The following is a 21,574-nucleotide window of genomic DNA, read 5'->3' on the forward strand; positions in this document are numbered from 1 at the left end:
GTAAACGGTTTGCTGTAACATGGTGTCGCTAAAACTGGTGCTTGGCATAAAGCTTTCTTCAATTCCTCAAAGGCTTGTGTGTGTTCCTGAGTCCAAGGGAGGACAGTCGAAGTTGCTGCCTCCTGTGTTGTTAACTGGATGAGTGGTTTAGCTAGAAATGCATATTGAGGAATCCATTGTCTGCAGTACGAGGTGAGGCCTATGAAGGCCCGCACTTCTTTTTGTGACTGGGGTCGGGGCATGTTTACAATTAACTGAATGCGATCGGGAGTGAGCTGTCTCCCCACTTTGGACAGCAAGTGACCCAAGTACACAACTTGCTGAACACAGAATTGTAGCTTCGAAGGAGACACCTTGTGTCCCTTGTCGGCCAGAAAATGCAAAACTATCAGAGATGCTTGTTCACATTCGGGCTCACTTCGTGCGGTGATCAGTAGATCATCGACGTACTGTAGTAAAGCGGTATTAACTGGCATTTGGATACAATCTAGTTGTCTTTTCAGTGCTTGACTATAGATGCTGGGGCTTTCTGTAAATCCTTGAGGTGCGCGGGAAAATTTGAAACTTCGTCCATTTAAACTGAATCCGAAGAGATATTGGCTCTCCGGGTCAATGGGTACACTGAAGAAGGCGTTCTTGAGGTCGATTACAGTAAAGAACGTTGCTTCTGAATCAATGGCAGTTAACAGGGAGGAGATATCGGGGACCACAGGATACTGTGGTACAATGCATTTGTTCAGTTCTCGAAGATCAATCACCAGCCGATATACTGGCGGTGCATTGCGGTCTGTACGTTTAAGAATTGGAATGATGGGTGAATTACAGATATTGGAGTCGGTCTCTACGACCACTCCCTGGGCGATAAGCTCTTCAATAATTTTCAGTAAAGCCACTACAGCATCGGGTGGTAACTTGTATTGTCTGATTCTGGGTAAAACAACTCCTGTCTTGAGTGTGACACGGTATGGTGTGATATGCATACAACCTACATCTGCTGGGCCTTTTGCCCATAAGTGATCTGGTACATTCTTCAATCTGACATCAAAGTCACGTAAAACATAATGACCCTTGAAATCCCGTAGAAAGAGTCTGACTCCCTCCGGGGAACAGCAAATTATAGCTCCTAGAGCCTTCAGTGTTTTAATTCCTAACAGATTTTCGGGACATGATTTCGTAAGTAACAAATCTGTAACTCGAGATAATGGACCCACAGCTAGTGGTACTGGTTCTGATACTTCATTTACAATAGGCTGTCCTGAAAAACCAAGGGAAACATTCTGTGAGCCTGAGAGGGGTGCCCCTGGGACTTCATTATGACTTATAGTAGTGCGACTTGCCCCTGTGTCAATTAAAAACTTTCTGTCTTTTCCTAATACGTGACTATGTACATAAGGACCTTCTTGATCTACAGGAATTTCAATAAGAGGCAAATCACTTTCCCTCCCTAGGCTGTTTCATGTATAACGCTGATAATCTGGGTATGCCGACTGGGCATACTGGTACATCTGTTGTGATACTTGTCTAGTTGCGGCAGCGGGCTGTGTTTGAGCATGCTGTGGCTGCGGTACTGCTACTGTCTGTACGGTATGGGACTGATCATGCATAGGCTGTGTATTCTGCATTGCCTGTTCGTTCTGTGAGGTCTGTTGTTGACCCTGTTCATGTCTAGGCGGACGCGGTCTTTCTTTAGTTTTACCTGTCTCGATGTTATGTTTCAGGACTGGACATTCATGGACGTAGTGACCTGGCTGCTTGCAATAATTACATGTCCCTTTAACGGGAGCGGCAGAATGATTGGTCTGGGCCCCACTTTTTCTATGAGCCTCGGCTGGAATGGTCTGAGCTACTAACATTTTCATTTTCGTGTCTTTCATACGTTTCTGTTCCTGATCTTGTTCTTCCCTAATTCTATTCTGGTGATATTGTAACATTTGTAACATCTGTGATGGCGTATTTGCCTGCCAAGTACTTTCAACCTTGTACACTCTATTTTTAACTAGTGGTAGGGCGTTCTCTACTAATTTTGTTACAAAAAGATGTGGATATGACTCGCTACTAGTTTTTAGGCCACTATTGATAATGAAACATTTCTCGAATCTTGAATAAAAGTCACTAGTATCTTCATCTTGTTTCTGTTTACAGGACGAGATTGCGTCCCAATCTTCCTTTCTAGTTGTCAATAATCTTGGCAGAACCTGTACTATTAAACCTGGTAATGCTTTAGTCAGATCCCCAAGGCCTAACCCTGGGACTCGTTTCTTTTCTTCGTCTTCTATTTCCGCCCATGCTATCTTTGACTCTCCCACTTCCCAATCCTTCTCTTTTAATTTCTCGTAAATGCCCGTGGGCAACAGTACCTTTAGCATTTTCATAATATCATCATACGTGTAATCTCCCATCAGTAACATGTCTTTAAGCTCTCTGTGAAAACCCGCAGGGTCTTTATCATGGCACGGAACTAATTTCTTCATTTCTAACAGTTCTAACTTAGTTAGTGGTGTGTGAACATACACACGTTTCAGAGTATGATCCTCACCCATAACTGGATGTACTTCTCGTAAGGGATTCTGACTTTCAATGCCACCACCGCATTGCATGTGGTACATTTTTCTTTCTGGAGGCGGGGCGGGAATATATTCAGAGCTCAGGAAGGTGTTATACTTACGTCGTTGTTCTAGAATTATTTGTATTAATTTGGTACTAAAACCTCTCCATCTATCCATGAGTAGTGCTTCTAATGTTTCATGTAAGGGACTTGGATCAGAATGATGGTTTCTGAACTTGATGAGGAGGTGCTGAATCATGTATACACCTGCTATTTTCTGTTCTTCCGGGGAAAGGTTCAAGAATGTCTGCACTAACGTGTCATCATTATATATGTCTGCGTTTTCGGCCCACGACACGGCTGACCGGGCTAGTTCCTGTTCATCCATAGAATTGAGTACATGGTACCCTACTCGATCTCGAAGCCTTTTATCAGTTTCCTGGAACTGATGCTCAGAAGAATTCGGATTTGTTAAAGCAGAGAAAAGGACTCTCTTGCTCTCCGGACGGACACCTTTCCTAAGGTAGTTTCCCCTACCTACATATGCTATAATGTCTGTAGATTTTCCTGATGTTTCATCTTCATCTTCCTCCTCGGAGGAATTTTTATCATTTTCTTCCTGATGTGCAGTTAATACTGCCTTTCTAATTTTCTGGGACATAGTGGCTATGCAAGTCCCCTTGTTATGTTTTGCGTCTGCTATATTTTGGCCCCACTTGTTCAATGCGTCTAACTCACTTTGATCTGTCCCGGGCCTGTCTCGTTCTCTTATCACACAATTAATGAGGAATCGTAATATCTGTTTTTGAATGTCAACTTTCTGTTTATACATGGCAGCTTTGACACTGTCGGGGTCTTTCCCTGTCTGTATGAATTTGTATAGTCTGTCGAGAGCTTCCTGCATTCCTACACAGCATAGCAAGTTATCGGTGGCAGATCTTAAGCGCAGTGATGCTAATACCATTAGATCGTCCTTTCCGGGTACTGGATCATATCTGCAGAATGACATCCTATCTTTGAATGCCTCAAGCCGGGGTGAGTAGGGAGACTGGAAAGGATTCTGTGTGTCCTTTAAATGCAATCTGTGTGTCGGTGGCGGGGTCTGTAGACCCGTTGTCGCACCTCCTGAGGCGGATGCTTGGGCATTATCTCTCCGCGGAGTCTGTATCTGGACTTGAATCTGTCGTTTAGTAAGATTAGGTAGTACTGGTTTTGTTAGATCCGTCTTGAGTGGAGGAAGTGGCGGAGGTGGCGGAACAGGGGAGGTCTGTCGCGGTACCGGCGGAACATTATCTGGGGGCGCAGTGCCACCCCCATCCCTGTCAGTAGGCAGGGCACGAACAGGCAGATTGGTGTAAGCTGGTGCTACATCCTCTAGATACGAATTCAGGAATATGTCTTTAGTAGTTTTATGCATTACTTTAGTTGGAACTAATGGTGTCGGTAAGTTTTTCGGTATCTCTGATTCAGTTTCGGATGTGCCATCTGTTATGAGATACATACCGTTTACAAGATTATTTCGGGCACGGTCTATTTGTTCTGTTTTTACTCGGATCCCTTCAGTAACTAATTCGGTTTCTCGTTCTTTATCTGATTCTTTAAGTCTGTCTTCTCTACGAAGTGCTTTGTCAGCACGCTTACGTGATTCCTTACGCCAAAATTCTATGGCGTCCTTCTGGGATTGCCTAGCTTTCTTTTTCCATAATACTTCTTCTACCCTCATGATGCACTCAGCATCCCACGTTCCGGTAACAGGCCATCTGTGTCTCTCATCTAGGTGCTTGGTGTAATCGGCCCATAAATCTAGATATAATATGGCATCTATGCCGTGTTTTTGATACATAAAATTGCCTGGAGTGTCCCTAGGGGGGATAGGAATTTCTTCCTCTAGTAACCCTTTCCTAGTTCCGATCTGTTTTAACTTGCTGAGGAACGGCATCCTGCTTACTTATTGCTGAACGCTAGGTCTTTTATTCCTTGATACGAGTTGCTAGTTGATACAAGAAATACAATAATTACACAGTAAAACAGTCACATTCATACCACAACATTAATCACATGAAAACATTAAAGACATAGCTAACTAAGTGTACTGCTCAACAGTACGGATACACTGCTGTAACAGTGCAGAAATTCGGAAGACTTGATATACTGCTAAACAGTACAGATACACTGCCTAAAAACAGTGCAGACCGGACTTGCGTACCCAAACCCGTCTAGATACGACCCAGCAATGGTACTCACCGGGAAGCACGGAAACAGAAGGCCTCGGAAAACTCGACTGGACTCGGCTCGGAACTTTGGAAAACTTCGGAGAACTTCGGAAAACTTCGGAAAACTTCGGAAAACTGGTGGGCCTCTTCACACCTCGGACCTTGCTTCTTTCGGCTGGGCTCTGGTCGGGATCCTCCGCACTCCTCACCGCCTCGTCTGGGTACTGATCGCAGTCTTCGTCACCTCCGTGGGTCAGAGGGGGATGCAGGAAATCCTGCCAGTACACGTGTAGTCCGTCTAACTGATGGCAGGGGACACGGATTGCAACGCACCTTCCGGCGCGTGAGGTGGGGGAGGGGTCCCTGTTCGGGCGCCAAAATGACGTAAATAATTAATTTACTCTCTTAATTTCTATGCAGGTAAGTACTTAATCAATGATAACTCAATCAGAAGGAAAGAAAACAGAGTCCGTGGTGTTAGAGTTTCTAAGGGTTTTATTCCTCATAAAGGAATCAGGATATCATGTTCTGACCACCACAGGGGTGTCAGAAGGGATAGATGAGCGCGCTCTCGTTTATTGACAATACATAGCTTATATACTTGATTTACATCATAAGGTTCAATGTAAGAGGCGTAACAGCTGAGAGAAGACAAGATAACAGTATACACGTGGTACCAATACATCATCAAGAGGCGTAAACTAGGCGTGAACTAGAGGTGTGTGCTAGAAACGTCACTGATAGGTGACGAAAGTGGGTGGCACCAAGGGGTGGTGCTAACAGAATGTTGCAATGTCAGCAGAAATCGGAAGCTTGGATGCGCGCGCAGCTGCATGACGTGTGATTGACGGGGTGCAGGGGACTTGACATTTACACTGACGGAAAGAGACAGAAGTCTGGCATGTCAGATCAACTTGTACTTCTATCATATCTGATATCTGGTGTTTAGGAACTATACTATCTGGGCGGAAAGGTCTCTAGGGCAGAAGCTATTCTATGCTAACTGTGGATGCGTGTATAAGCGCCTAAGTGTCTACATGTGAAGCGTGGGGCACGGGGCCTTCCATGGAAGCATGGCAACAGAGGCTATGAATTACTTGCATTAAGACAGGTCGGCCCTTTTGGCTCTGCAGCTGGAGAGGATGTTTACAGGATCTAGTAGGCAGGAATGTATTCTCGGGGAGCGGAACAGATAACTCGAAGGTTATAGTCAGTCTTGGCAGAAAGCAGGCTTGAGCTGAGCGCGAGGGGCCGCGCTGAATGTAGGACAGAGTTCACGAGTACAGAGGTAGCCTGGGCAGAGTCAGGAGCCACAAAAGAGGTTCAGATGGCAGGAATTCAGGGCCTACTCTGGCTAGAGCAGGAAAAAGTGAAAAGTGTACTACAAAAAGACGGTGGCATAGCATACTTAGGAACGGACTATATAATCCATTCATGGTGCTTCTGAAAGAGGACAAGTTGACGGTGGACGCAAATGTATTTGCGTCTTCATAGCTGGCACAGGAGGGAAGTTACATGCACTTTAAGCTGGTACATGGAGTCGGTGGGGTACGCGCTAGGGAACACAACATGGCCAAAATTTAATTTTCCTCACATTGAGAAAAACATTGAATATGTCACAAGTAATACAACAGACCTGGTTGATGCAATGTGCTCTCCGGACACTGTATGCAAGTACTGTGGTGACGACTTGAAACACTATTGAGCGCTTCATATTCACCTTAGAACACACAGTGGCTTACAGAAGAAGAAACGTTTTGAATGCAAAGAATGCGGCACAGCATTTTCAGCAAAACGAAACTGTATTCACCACATCCTCAAACAGCATCTCCATATACAGGAGCGGGAAATCGAGAAACACATTCTGTCTGTGGACATTAGACAACCTGAGTCCACGCTGTCAGAGGTCAGCACTTACCTGGTTCGCAAGCCAACTCCTAAGTTCTTTTATTCACAGAATGGATTTATGCATGGGTCTCTGTCTCACTACCAGATTAAACTTGAACCAGTAAGCAGCTTTCCCGTAGATCTAGATGAACCCTTAGACTTCTCCAAAAAGAACAAGAATCTTGGTTTCTCCCAAGTGAAACAAGAGAACCTGTATATTTCCCCTCCTCAAATTCATGATCAATCTCTTCTATGGAGCCAATAGATCTGTCCATCCCTAAGAACCTTAAAAAGGAAAAAGACAGTGTTCCGCGTGAAGTCAATCAATCAGATCAAGCTCCTGAGACTGTTGACCATCTCTGCAATAGTAATCAGTCTTCTCTAGCTTTTAGTGAAAGTAATGCTGTCAACAATCACACGTCCTTCATACATTCCAAGCCAATAAAAACTCCTCTGCATTTGACTGTTCCAGTTATATCTCCTGCTCTCCTTTCAAACTCTTCAATACTCCGTCCTTTAAGGCCCAAGCCACCTCTTCTTTTACCAAAGCCTCCCCAAACCCGAGAACTGCCTCCTCTGGCTTCAATTGCACAAATCATTTCTTCTGTCTCCTCAGCGCCAGCCTTGCTAAAAACTGAGATTCCTGACTCTCGCCCCCCAGCAGCCAGCTGTTCAAGTGTCTTGGAAAAGCAGATGATGTCCAAATCAAAACAGGGTCCTGTACCACCCATGCAACAAGATGTTACAAAGCCTTGTGAGCCCACCCCTGACTTGAGCTGTCCTTCAAAAGTAACTGAGAAGGCCTCTTCAGAAATCTCTGTGCTGGGAGCGCCTAAAAGAAGAGGCAGAAAGAAAGGGACAAAAAATAAGCCGTTGACTTGGAATCAAGCTGTGAGTTCGCAAGCATAGAGAAGATGCTGGCAAACACAGACACTAACAAGTTCAGCCCCTACCTGCAGTCCACACAAGATGTAAAAGAAGAAGCTGAGCAAATTGGGACAAGTGAGGACGAAAGGGAAACAGCAGAAGATAAGCTGCTAAGAGGAAAGAGGAACTCCTACTCCAACTCCCCGCAAAAAATCACCTGCCCGTACTGCCCTATAGTCTTTCCATGGGCAAGCTCCATGCAGCGACATATGCTCACTCGCACAGGTCAGAAGCCCTATCCCTGCGCAAAATGCGAGGCCTACTTTTCTACCAAATCTAACTGCGAACGCCACCTCTTGCGCATTCACGGAGTTGCCAACCTCTCCTTAAGAAGAAATGGTCTCCTCCCTCAGTCTAACGAAAGTGATGATGGATCTCAGGATAGCACAGACAGCCACTCTGATGCGGAGGGCCTTCCTCCTGGGAATTATCTACTAGACTTGACATGCACTGACAACAATCAACCAGAAGTGCCAGAGCTGTTGGCAAGCCAGTCAAGGCTCAACAGGAACTCTCCTGACAGAGGCAAGGATGGCACAAGAGAGCAGATGGATGATTGCAAAGATGAAGCAGAGGAGAACTCAGTCAGCAACAAAAGTCTTGACTTCAATTTTGCCAGCAAGCTGATGGACTTCAAACTGGCTGATAACCACCAAAGTGCACGGAGCGTCACTTAGAAAGAGAAGAAAAATATTTGTGAATTCTGTGGCAAGTGCTTCAAATTTGCTGCTACCCTTGGTCGACACAAAAAGGTGCACTTGAGTGACAGCAAAAAGGATGCAGAGAGTAGTGAGGATGAAGACAAAAGTGTGCAGACTTATGCACCCCTGAATGATGGGAGCACTAGTCAAGTTAAGAAAAGAAGAAGCAAGCCCATTAGACCTGAAGGTGGAAGAGTTGTCAGGAGACTGTGAGCCAACCATGAAGGAGAACGAGGAAAGTGAAAACTTCTCAGACGGGGAGAGCTCGGAGCGACGAACGTCTGAAAAGAGTGATGACGATAAAGAGCTAAAGTCGAATGGTGCAAAGGGGACCATGAAGGCAGACAAAAGGAAGAAAATATGCACTGTGTGCAACAAGCGCTTCTGGTCTCTGCAGGATCTGACAAGGCACATGCGCTCACATACAGGTGAAAGACCATACAAGTGTCAGACTTGTGAACGGACCTTCACTTTGAAACACAGCCTGGTGCGCCATCAACGTATTCACCAGAAACTAAAAGATCCAAAGAGCCACGATAAAGAGGATGGCCTTTCTCGATTTGAGGAAGACAGCGAAAACGAGTCTATCCAGAGTGGGACAAACCCCATCTCCGAGAGCGAGTGTGACTCCATCCCCAGCCTTAGTAACTATTCAACAACAGAAAGAAGTCAAACGGAGAACGCAACAGACTCCTCATGTACACAGGAGAAAGCAGACACTCAAACAAGTAGCACAGAGGTCAACATGGGCACTGACCGGCAGAGAGTGTCTGCGGCGGACATCACAAAAGACAAAGCCGCATGGGGGAAGCTTGGCTCAAAAGAGGCAGCGGAGTTCCATTCTGGGATAGCTAGTGATGCGTGAGAAATCTCCCGTTGATTACATTGTCGCCTTTGCAGACAGGGCTTCCGAACAATGGGGAGCTGATTGAACCTGCATGAAATCAGTATTATCCACAGCAAATCCTAAAATGGAGCACAAGACCAGAGAGCAAGGTGCTTGGGAGATCCCATTTTGCAATCAATTAATTTCCTTGGCTGTTGGAGAGTATAGCAGATTAGAGGCTGTGCCACAACCTTTCAGTATAATAATGCAAGAGACTATGATTTTTCTCAGTGCCTTACTACTTTATTAAATCTTTTGGTATCCTACTTTTTTTGGAGGAGAAATGATTTTTTTAAAAGAGAAGCAATATTTTAATGGGTTTAGTAGAGAGGAACGTTTTGTTTAAGCATTAAAATGTTCATCTTGTGTCGGTAAAAAAACATAAATAAATAAATAAAACCTGAATTACAATCATTAGAAACATCTAGTGCCTAATTATAAGTACAGCAATCTGTCTGTCCTATAACAACTTGTGCAGTCGGACCGCCATGAGACCGCCACAACCGCCAGGGATCCGAGATCCCTGATGGTGTTGCGGCGGTCTTAAGGCCTCAGTATGCTTGGTGGAGCTGCTGCGGTACCACTAAGCATATTACGAGTGTCCTTTCCACCATGGTTTTCATGGCGGTGAGCCCACCATAGAACCTGTATCAGAGAGGAAACAAAGGTTGCCTCAGGGCCCTGGGGTGGATGCAGGGAGGCACATGTTGTGCCCCCCTGTGTGCATACGCCCCTGTTCCTGCACGGCATAGAAAACCTCATAATCTGGCAGGCGTTGGTGGTGTGGGAGCAGGGTACTTTATATTTAGTCAAATGGCATTTTTTTCAATTTAAAAATAAATCAATTTTGAACTATTTTTTTATTCTGATCTATGCGCATAGTTTATTTTAAAATGTGTTAAAGGACTTTATTTATTGTGTTTTCTATTTTGGATTTTGCTTTGTGAATTTGCATGGTGAAGTGTCAGTTTTCTCCATGCATCCTCACACATAATAATAATAAAATTAATAAGGGAGTTTATAGATCGCCTGGTTACGCCTACCCGGCGTGTCCCCGCGCTGGTGGAGAGAGACCAGACAGAAACAGGACAAGACATCCACCTGTAGGTGTCGCTAGTTTGTGAACAGATAAGTTTTAAGAAGACTCCTAAACCTCGTCTCTGACCGGTCTAGCATGAGGCCTACCGGGAGTTTGTTCCAGTTTTGAGCGGCCAAGAATCTGAATGACCGACCACCCATTCTAGCTTTCATAATCCTAGGGATTTCAAGCTGCCCCGTCCCTAACGATCTCAAAGTTCTGCCTGATGCATATCTAGTAACCAGATCTCCCAGATAAGTAGGTGCCTTATGCCAGAGAACACGATGGCAGATGAGGAGGGATTTAAACAGGACCCTCTTCTTGACGGGTGGCCAGTGAAGGGCTACGAGGGCATGCCTAGACGCCGCCCTTCTGGGTAGTCTCAACACCAGCTGAGCTGCCACATTTTGCAAGACTTGTAGGCGCCCAAGATTTTATTCCGAAACTGCCAGGTGTAGAACATTCCCGTAGTCTAATCGGGACGTGATTAGAGCCTGGGTCGACGTCTTTCTGGCTTCCAGATGGAGCAGATCCAATGTTTTGTCTAAGGTTTTTAAAACACCGAAACATTTCCCCACTAAGCGCCGAATACGACCTTCATAGGAGAGGGCAGGGTCCACCCATACCCCTAGATTTTTAGCCTCCTTGCATGGAGTGGGGGTGGGGCCAATGCTCCGGGACTACCAATCAGCCGCCCAGCTAGATCTGTCCCTAACTACCACCAGCACCTCAGTCTTGCCTACATTTAACTTCAGGCAATTCTTGTCCATCCAGGAGGCCTGCTCCTTCATGCATGCCTTAAAGTTAGAGGCCTCGGCCGAAGGAGCCTTGGATAGGGAGATCAGCAGTTGGGTGTCATCAGTGTAAGACACCAACTCTACCCCGAATGCCTGCACCACCTCCGCCAGAGGGGCCATATACAGGTTGAACAGAGTGGGGCTTAGGGCTGAGCCCTGAGGCACCCCCTGCTCCAGATCAACCTCTGCGGACTGAAAGGACCCTCGTTGGACCTGAAAACTACATCCCGTCAGGAAGGATTTCAGCCACCCCAGAGCAGGGCCCATGACACCCCCTTTGTTCAGACACTGCAGCAAGGTGAAATGTGCCACAGTGTTGAACGCTGTACTGAGGTCAAGCATTATCAGTGCCATGGTGTGTCCGGCATCAACCCTTTTCCTCAGGGTCTCTGTGGTTCTTAAGAGGGCGGTTTCAGTGGAGTATCCCGGACGGAAGCCCGATTGAGAGGGGTGTACAAGATTAGCCACCTCCAAATGCACCATCAACTGGGTATTTACCACTTTCTCCGCTACCTTGGCTACGTAGGGCAGCAGTGAAATCGGTCTGAGATTTTCTAAAACTTCATGACGAATGTTACGTTTTTTCCTGATCTGTAAGACCATAGTGCTCTTCCAGGCCATTGGCAGTACGTGGGTTGCAAAAGAAATCTCCAGAACATGTCTGATGTAAGGCTCCAGGATAAGCAGACTTTCTCCTAGCACCTTAGGGGGTGCTGGGTCTCTGGGAGATCTGGATTTAATACTGAGACAAATCTTTCTCAGAGTTTCTGGGGGAGGGACCATCAAATGTTCCAGATTCCCTCCTGCTCTGTTATCTCCCCTCACTTCCTCAAAATCTACACCACTCTTGGGACAACTAGTGAAAGATGCATAGATGTTCCTGACCTTCAGTGCGAAGTATTCCGCTACACTATTACACTCTGCCCCTGACTCGTTACCTGGAGCATTCGAGTGTGCCACCATAGAGATCTCTTTATATATTCTAAAGACTTCCTTTGAGGAGTTCTCAGCCTCCCCAATTCTATTTTTATAATGGGTGGCCTTAGCTCCTCTCAATGCCACTTGATATTTCCTCTTGGCCTCTCTATACAGTCTCTTCTCCTGACGTCTGAAAGCCTTTCTCCAACTCTTTTCTAATCTCTTGCAGTCAGTCCTAGCCGTCTGCAAGGCGGGAGTGAACCACGGAGCGGACTTATTGGCTCTATTTACCGTTCTATTCAGGAGTGGTGGAGCTACTTCATTCAGGGCATTTTCAGAATGTGCCCCTCCAAATGTTTATTGGCGCTTTCACTATCAGATCCTCCCGGAGGACCTCCTTCCCTTAGTGCCCTATTAAAGGTGTCCTGCGAAAAAGTTCTTCCATTTCCTACATGGATAGTTCTTGTTTTCTCCCTTGAATGAGCAATCAGTGGTTACATTAATATTAAGAGGTACCAGGAAGTGGTCCGACCAAGGGACTGGTATCGGAGTCTTCACCTCCACCCCATCCCAGCTAGAAAACACTGGGTCTAAAAAGTGGCCATGCTTATGGGTAGGTGCACAGGATTTAAGCTCCAACTGCATAGTCTGCAGATCGTGCAGCAGCTCTAAAGCTTCCTTCTGCATAGAATCTTCCAGATGTAGATTCAGGTTGCCCAGCACAAGAAGCTTACCACGCCTAATCGCTAAGTGGGCTATCCCCTCCTGTAGCTCATCCTAAAATTGCCCAGCACTCCAGGGGGTCGATAAAGAAGGATCCCTGTAATGGAGGACTTCAGGCCTATTTTCAGCACAAAGTGGCCTGCATCACAGTCATTCACCATTAGTGGTTCTAAGCTACATTCATAGGGTGCTTTAGTAATAGCTGCAATTCCACATCCCCTGCCCACATCTCTATCAATTCAAGCTATGGTATAACCAGGGGGGGGGGGGGGCCTCAATTACTTCAGGGTCTGAGTTAGCCCCCAGCCATGTCTCCGTCAGAAACAATACGTCTAGCTTTTCATCCGATAGAAGCTCCCAAATCTGGACGCTATGTTTACTTAGAGATCTACAGTTCAACAATCCACCCAGGAGCAGCATGCTGCCTGTTCTACTGCATTGCTCCCTACTTCCCGTACAGGAGCAATGTCGGCAGCTTCTCAGTTGCATCACCCCCATAGAGTGTCTACAAGCCTTTGTTATGGGAGGGCACAGTTGTATCAATTCCTCTCTCCCATAGTGGATAGGGCCCGTATGATTTGGGCAAGGATACTAGCCCCGGTCCCAGTTAGGCCGCGGACGGGCGCAGACGGGCTTGCCTTTGGCGCGCCGTCAGCGAGCCCGCTGCTCGCATCTGCTGCGCGCCCGCTGTCCTTCCATCATTAAGTAGGGAGTGGGGCGGGGTAGCTAGAGCGCTGGCCTGATTGCAGTGGGCCCGGAAGTGCTGGCCTCCTCCTCACCCTCCGCATCAAACGCCCACAATTGGCGCGGCAGACCGGGGCGGGAGTGCAACAGGTTAGTAACACAACCGGACTTTAAAATCAATCCCTATAGTGTGCAATCTAAACAGTATTTAAAAATTAAGACACAGTGTGTTTTAAAAGCAGCAGTTCCCCCCTGTAGCCCATGCTCTTATTCAGCGCCAGCCAATGTACACAAATAGCGGTCAAGGCGGATGGGGCTTGCCACTGCCACCAGCAAGCTCGTCTCCACGAAGTGGCTGCAGCCCTCCCTGCATTAAGTAGGGGGCGCACCAGCGCAGCTAGAGCATATTTGCCCAGATGCATCAACGTTTCAATTTGCGATTCCTTATTTGCGAAAAATAAGGAATCGCAAATAAGGAATCGCAAATGGCTATGCATCATTTTTTTCGCATATTTTTAGCGATTCGGTAAAAATCGCAATTTTTACCGAATCGCATTAAATTTGCGATTCTTTAATTGCGAAATCGCAATTTGCGATATCGCAAATTGCGATTTTACACACATGATGCATCTCATTGACTCAACTGCCTGAAAGCCAGTACAGCAATCAGGCGCAGCTGCTCCCTAGTTTGAAGGTGTGGTCTGGCAGTTTGCTGAGTGAGCCTTGCCTGGAGGTTGCTGCTGCAGTCTGTGCCTTTCTTCTGTCTTTGAAAATGGAAAATGAGAATGCAGTTGAAGAGGGGCCATCTAGAAAAAGAAAAATTAAGTTTTCAGATAAAGAATTGGAAATACTCATTGAGGAGGTGACTGCAAGACAGGAGCAGCTTTTTGGTAAGCTGTCTCTTAAGGTCCCTGAGGCTGTGAAAAGGAACCTATGGATTGCCATACAATCAAAAGTCAATGCAGTTGCACATCGCGATATTAATAATCTCCAGAAAAGGTGGTATAACCTGCGCAGCCGTGCAAAAGAGAAGCTTGCAAAGAGAATGAAATCTGCTAAGCTTACTGGAGGTGGAACACCCAGGGATACACCCAACACTCCCCTGGAAGAAATGGTGAAAGCCACACTTTTGACTGAGGCTGTAGTTGGAGTTACAAACATTGATACATCAGAGATTCCAACTCCTACTGAAGGTAAGTGAATTGTATGTGGTACAAAAAGTGTGCATGGAGACCATTAATGTTAAAGTGCTGATGTGTGTTCAACATGTTTGAATATCTTTGAGAACAAATGTGACAGAGTCACAATCATCCTCCTAGTAATGTTAATGAACTCAAAGCAGTGCATTGTGGTAGTTGTAGTTCTTTAGACATAGTACACAACGGATAACATTTGCAGTATACCAAAACATTGTTACAAGCAATTAGTAAAAATGAGACTACATTATTTCAAGTGAAATCATTTCTAAACTTTAATACATATTGCAAGGGTAGTGCAAAGCAAAAGTAACAATTTTTTTATTTTTTTTAAATCATAGAGCAACTCCAAGATTTAATTGAGCAGGACTTAAGGGATTTGCACACCCAAGATGTAACTCAAAATCAAATGGAAAATGCTCCCAGTACTTCTATTGCCAATTCACAGCCAAGTGAAAGACAGAGGGTGCGACAACTGCTCCAGACAGATTCAGAAACAGAGCAGAATGTCAATGTAACTCCAAGCCAGCCTCAAAGTACTCCTACAGTCACTAATTCAACGAGGAGTAGGCAAAGGAGACTGCAGCAGTTTAGAATGCGTGGAACTACTGTGCGTGAAAGTGGTCAGGATGGAGAGGGTACCTTCACTGGCAATCATGTAGAGGACAAAATTTTAAAGGTGCAGCGTCTGCAAGGGAAAGACATTAGGAGTATAAAAGGCAAAATGGGGCACATCAGCAAACAAATGGGTACTTTGGCAAGCAGTATGAATACAATGATCAATGTGATGAAAAATGGCCATGAATCAACTGCAATGAAGCTTGACCGTATTGCAAACTCGTTGGAGACAATGTGCACATTGATGCAGAAACATCAAAAGATCAGTGCTAAAAGGCAGGTTAAAGTCCTGAACAACATGCAGGCCCATAACAGGGAGATGACTTCCCTTACAAATTGTACCCGTGCCCTCTGCAAGCAAACCCTGTCAACACAGGTACTCCTGATGAAAACTTTTAAACACATTCAAAAAGGTGTGGGGGCTACCTTAGAGCCATCTGATAAATCACAGCCCAAGGCATCCCCTGAAAAGCTAATGCCAATGGAGGAGCAGTTTAACAACAGTGCTGAAAGTGGCACATCTGAGCATTGCTTGACTGGCACACGGAGAAGTATTAGGAAGCAGAATAATGCCACAAATGCCAACATGCACACTGGAAAAAGTCCTGGGAAGGCATTAGGAGTGCGTGGCCACAAAAAATGACATTTCAATGCATCTTGCAGGGTATTTATGTTTATAATTTGTTAGTAATTCACTGCTTTTCATTTGTACATGCCTGATTTGAAAGGCCTCAATTAAGTTTTTGATACTGTGTAATTTCCAAAAAAAAAGCTATTTCTTTTCATTTTCAATTAAATTTCACATTGCTTGCAATCAAATTACTTTTTCAGAGTATTTCTTACCTCATTTAGAAGTAATGCTGTGTGATGTCTGCTCTTCTCCTTCTGCCCTCTGCTGCCTCTGGTCCTTGTGCTCTTGGTTGTGGTTGAGGAGGCTGAATTATATTTGGAGGTAACACATCGTCCTCTTCAAGTTCTATTCCTCTTTCAGTTGCTAGATTATGTAGCATTGCATATGCTGCTACAATTTTACAACAAATGTCTGGTTGGTACTGCAATGCTCCTCCAGTTTTATGAAGAATCCTGAAGCGTGATTTCATCACTCCAAAGGTCCGCTCTATGACATTCCTTGTTGATATGTGCGCCTGGTTGTAGTGCTGCTCTTTCCTTGTACTTGGATTTAGGTATGGAGTTAAGATGTAAGACCTCACTGCATAGGCACTATCTCCTGCAATGGAAAGCAATGTAAATGTAATGTAAGCATACATGTGTGCAGTTCAATTATAAGTTTGTTGAGTGGAATGAAACATTTACCTAGTAGGTATCCATCTCCAAATTCACCAGCTAGCAGTCTAGCATGAATGGCACTATGTCTAAATATGAAGGAGTCATGGGCACTTCCTGGGTAACTAGCAACTAGGTCTGTAATTATGGTTTTAGCATTACAGACAGCTTGAATATTAAGAGAATGGACGCATTTCCTATTGCGATAAATATATTCATTTTCTGAGGGAGGACAGATGGGGACATGTGTACCATCTACACAGCCAATTACATGAGGAAATTGTGCCATGTTGTAGAAATCCAGTTTTGTCTTCATTAAATCCTGTTGTGTGCTTGGAAATTGGATATGAAACCTTATTCTATGTAACATGGCATTTAAAAAGGCATTAAAAAATCTGGAAAGGGAACTCTGGGACACACCACCATCAATGACCACTACACCCTGAAATGACCCAGATGCAAGGAGGTGCAATGAACACAATATCTGCACATGGGTAGGTATGGCTTGTGTCCTGCGTGTTTGCCTCTGCAGGATTGGGTCCAATTCCTGGATTAAATCTAATATTAAATTGGCATTCAGCCTATATTTCTTATATATCTCAGCCTCAGTCTGCCCCAATAAGGTTATGCGCACTCTGAAGATTCTCTCCTCTATGAGCCTTCTCCTCCAACCTGCAGCTGCTCTCAGCCTCTGCCTGCGTGCCAAAAAGTAAAGTGCAGCCATCTTGAAAGACTGGGTCAAGGTCTGAGAGGTCCTTATATGCTGTACAGGTGATTGACAGATCCAGTTATACCACTTACTGAAATTAGCACCAGGTTCAAGTTCTTCTTATTTTAGGAATTCCAAATTGCGAATTTTAACAAAATCGCTAATTGCTAATTTTGATGCATTGCATTTTTTCGCAATGTTTCAAGGAATCGCAATTTTTGCGATTTTTTTAGAGAATCGCAAAATATATAGCGATTCCTAAATTTGCGAAAAACAGGAAAAAAATGATGCATTCCAAACACATGAATTGCATTCGCAAACGGCCGAATTTAGCGATTCGCACCGTTTGCGAATGTAATTTTCTTTGATGCATCTGGGCAATTGTGTGACGTTGTGCAGGAAAAATCACTCTGGGCTATGTAAATCACCAGTATGCATCCCAGAAATGACAAACTGCAGGCTTTGAGCATGTTTTTGCATGCTACTTTCACTTTCACTTTAGTATGCTTAGAGCTAGTTGTGTTCTCAAGATTTTTGGGAGTTTAGGGTGTGTCTAGTTATCTGATCTTTTTTGTCTCTCTGTTGATTGTGCAGCTGAGGTATATATTATAGTGTGTTTTGGGGTATTTTAGGGATGTATTTTGTTATTCAGGGTTGCATGTGTATATAGTAATGTATAGTTTCTGGGAATGTTAGGAAAGAGAAATCTTATGAGAGGAAAGTCGTGGCTTTAGTGTTGTTCATAATGTACTACCTCCATCATTATCTGGCTGGTGGTGGACGTCTGAGCTAGGGATATCCACTGCAGGAGACGAATTCACAGTGGTAAAAAATATGGCAGCTTCTTTTTTCTGTGGCCAAAGTGGATAGGACATTTCATCAACTGCTACGCAGATGGGCAGACTTGGTATCACGTGAGATGGATCAGATCTCCTTCACCGTCTTGCACTGGAGGTTTCTGTTCCACTTGATAAGTTTAATTGGATATAATGTGAATGTATTTTTAAATGTAACTATTCAATTCAATTCATCTTTATTTGATTCACAAAGTGTATCGTAAAAGCACACATATAACAACAATATATTATAAAATTCAGAAACAGAAGTATAAAAATACAGTCACAAATTAGCATACAGCAGGATATGTTTTTCTTCTGGTTAAAACAGTCCTGAGAAACCTTGCTAGTACCACGCATGTATACAAATTAGGACGTAATTGCAAATAAAAAAAGAGGGTCTACATTGCTTAAAATGTAAAGATTTTATTATAGGTTCAGTAAAAGATCTCCTCAGATCGGAGCAAAATTAGCAAAAAATCCAAATGTGAATCATTGATTGTTTCGACATATTGTCACGGGGATAAAATATTAGTTCCTGTGACCAATTGTTGACACTTGGAAAAGACGTCAGGAGATAAAATATATCTAATCTAAAACGCATTAAACAAATCTATCTTGCTCTTTTAGAACATTAAAAAGGTATAGTTGCATGGAGCATGTAGTCAAGATCGATTGACTGCGTTGAACAGAAGGTTTGACCAGTTCCACAGATAGTCTCAAATCCTCCAAGAGATGTAGACACTTTGGAGCCGATTGCAATGGCGGGCGGACTCAAGCCTGCCCGCCATCATTGCGGCCTGTAAGACGCCGGTCCCGCACCATGGATTGGATGCGACCGCCACCATGGCACTCCCATCCAGGCCAGTTAATATTGCGGTGGGTGCTGCTGGCTGCAGCACCCACTGTAATGCTAAACAGCCATGCAGTGCATTTCCCTGCTAGGCACCGCAACCATTTTACACATGCTGACCGCTGCGCCAGGCAATCTGAACGATTGCCTGCGGCGGAACCGTGGTGGGCGGTCTTTATGACCACCACAGTACCAGAATGATTCCTCCCACCGTCGTAATCTGGCGGGAGAAATTGCTATCCGATGGTGGAGGGCCCGCCACCGTACGTCTCTGTTTTAAGTGCTTTCCTCCTAATGGTATTCAAAGACTCGAGCTGTTCATAGAATTCCGCTATAAAGTTCTTAATACAATTTAGCTATGTAAATTTTAGAGTCACAGCAGTCCGTTACTAATGCATGGTTAAATTCCATGTGATTTGAAGTCCAGATCTTGTGCCTAAGAAGGACTGGTTGTATCTGTATCAAATCTGTTAAAAAGGTAGCACCCAGTTCTAGATGGACCATCAAAAGATTTTTAAAAAAGGTGTCTTCAACCACCCTTTAGTTGTTCCACATTTACGTACCCCCACAGCTCAGAGCCGTACACAACAATGGTTTTACATTTTGCATTGTAGATAGTTAACATTTCTTTTGGCTGTTCAATCTCCTCTCGCCGTCAAATAGAATACCCAGATACGAGAAGGTGGTTGTTAGTGGAATTATATCTTTAACTATAAAAATGTTTCGTATCCTAGACGAACTTCGGCCTACTTTCATAGCGAAAGTTTTGCTAATATTAATTCTCAGCCCCAAGTTCTCTATAAAGTGCACAAAACTATCAAGAAGATGCTGCAGGGCCAGTGGAGTGCGTGCCATGAGTACTGCGTTGTCAGCGTAAAGCAGGACGGGTATTGGGCATTGTTTAATTTGTAGCAGATCCAGGCATGAGTTGGCAAGAGTGTCACCCAAGTTATTAATGTACAAATTGAATAAAAAACACAAATTTAATAAAAAGTTTGTGTGTATGTTTATGATTTATTACTGCATGTAGACAACAATATTCAATTAAATTTTGTAGAATTAAAAATAATAAAAATAATAAAAAAGTGTAGGGTTGAAGCATGATTAGTTAAATGTGCATCGTAATTCAAAAATCATATGATGAGCCTAATTTCTTAACAATTATTTTATTATTATTTTCTAGGGTGAACACTATCATTTCAAAGAAGCAGAAATTGCCTCATTTAATACCCCTGGTCCTGCGGGTCAGTAATATTTTTACAATTAAATATTGTTAGTAATACTCAAATATACAATTTGATTTTATTCAAAAATCAAATCAGTACTTTATGTAATGTTAGTGTGGTGGGTAAAAGAAGTCCAAATAATTTAGCCAAGTGGTAGGTTCCAAGAAAGTAGTTTATTGTATTGAGTTACAGTTGAGGATAGATGGTAAGTAAGATGATAGATAGCTGTAATGTAGCCCCACCAGGAGCAGCCTCCCTGCTGCTCAGCCTGCATCCACCAACGTGCACTCCACACGTAACCAACCAACCATGCATTCCGTGATATCACCACACATTCCAACACTCATCCTGGTTGAGCAGCGGGGAAGATGTAAGTGAAAGAAAGGAGAGGCAACAATAAAGTCACAACATATCCCCTTTCCTTACACCTACAAAAGGCAAAAGCATGAACAAAGATGAACTTATCCAAGATAAACAATAAAAGCACAGAACTTTACATGTAAAAAATGCAAATGTAAGTTCAACAAATTGGAAATACAGAAAGATAAAAGATAAAAGAAAGCAACAGTTACTAATATAATAGACATTAAACAATTCTCTTCCTGAGCAGTTACCAGAGCATTATCTTAGAACCAATTCACAAGATGCATCCACAAAGTATCAAAACAAATCAGAAGAAATGAATCCAGTATTATTCAACAATTTCTTCTTTATTTTTCTTCTTTCCAGTCACTCAGTACTTTTTCTTTTCTTTTCCTTTGCCAACACGTGTTTCGTCCTAACTATATACAGTTAACGGACTTCGTCAGGGCTAAAGAGAAATTAAACAATTATAAAATTACTAAAATTCATAAAAGTTTATATAATATAGTATCATCAACATAATACTAAACAATTTATAAGATCTAGTCATTTTTGCGATGCGATTAGGAGTCTATTATGGTGGAACTCGCTCTTTTCAACCGCAACAAAGGGTAATTACTGCTAGTTGAAGTATTTGCTGGAGTCTCTGTGTTTGCTTCTTCTGTTACCAAAGAAACATTACTAGAAGAGGCAGAACTTATACCACTGGCCAGAGAGATCTTACTACCGCTCCGTTGCATATCATTTTTGACTAAAATGTCAAATTTCTTAGCAAAGGTAAAAACTCTACCATTACGGTAGTCTATATAATAAATACAATACTAGTGCATCAGAGGTATTAACTGAAAACATTATCTTATTACGAAATGTGATTTCAGGTCAATATAGTGACTTTTGTGTTTATAAATTGAATTGTAGTTTAATAACTAAAGTAAGGAATAATGAAACTATGATACACAATGAATGCCAGTAATGTAACTATGTACCTATCGGTTTACATTATATGAAGTTTTTTTTTTTTTTTTTGGATCTTTTGCACTGAATAATGGTTGTATATACTTGATGTTTAAAATATAATATGTACCCTCTAGGAATTGTCAAGTTATGATCATCTGAAGTTTCGCCAATAT

The 21,574-nt window shown here is 43.6% G+C and overlaps 1 protein-coding gene across 1 annotated transcript in view; it reads left to right on the plus strand.

The window, feature by feature from the left end:
* The window catches only part of LOC147718719 (ras-responsive element-binding protein 1-like), a 48,778-nt gene extending 39,251 nt beyond the window's left edge, over positions 1 to 9,527 (plus strand). The window contains 4 exon segments of the mRNA XM_086967230.1: positions 6,353 to 6,889; positions 6,892 to 7,516; positions 7,519 to 8,429; positions 8,431 to 9,527. Of these exon segments, the coding sequence (XP_086823356.1) occupies positions 6,353 to 6,889; positions 6,892 to 7,516; positions 7,519 to 8,429; positions 8,431 to 9,138 (2,781 nt within the window). The 3' untranslated portion in view covers positions 9,139 to 9,527.
* Positions 9,528 to 21,574: the final 12,047 nt, after the last annotated feature.

The sequence above is a fragment of the Lissotriton vulgaris genome, chromosome 4_1 (assembly GCF_964263255.1).
Source record: "Lissotriton vulgaris chromosome 4_1, aLisVul1.2, whole genome shotgun sequence".
Classification (NCBI taxonomy): Eukaryota; Metazoa; Chordata; class Amphibia; order Caudata; family Salamandridae; genus Lissotriton; species Lissotriton vulgaris.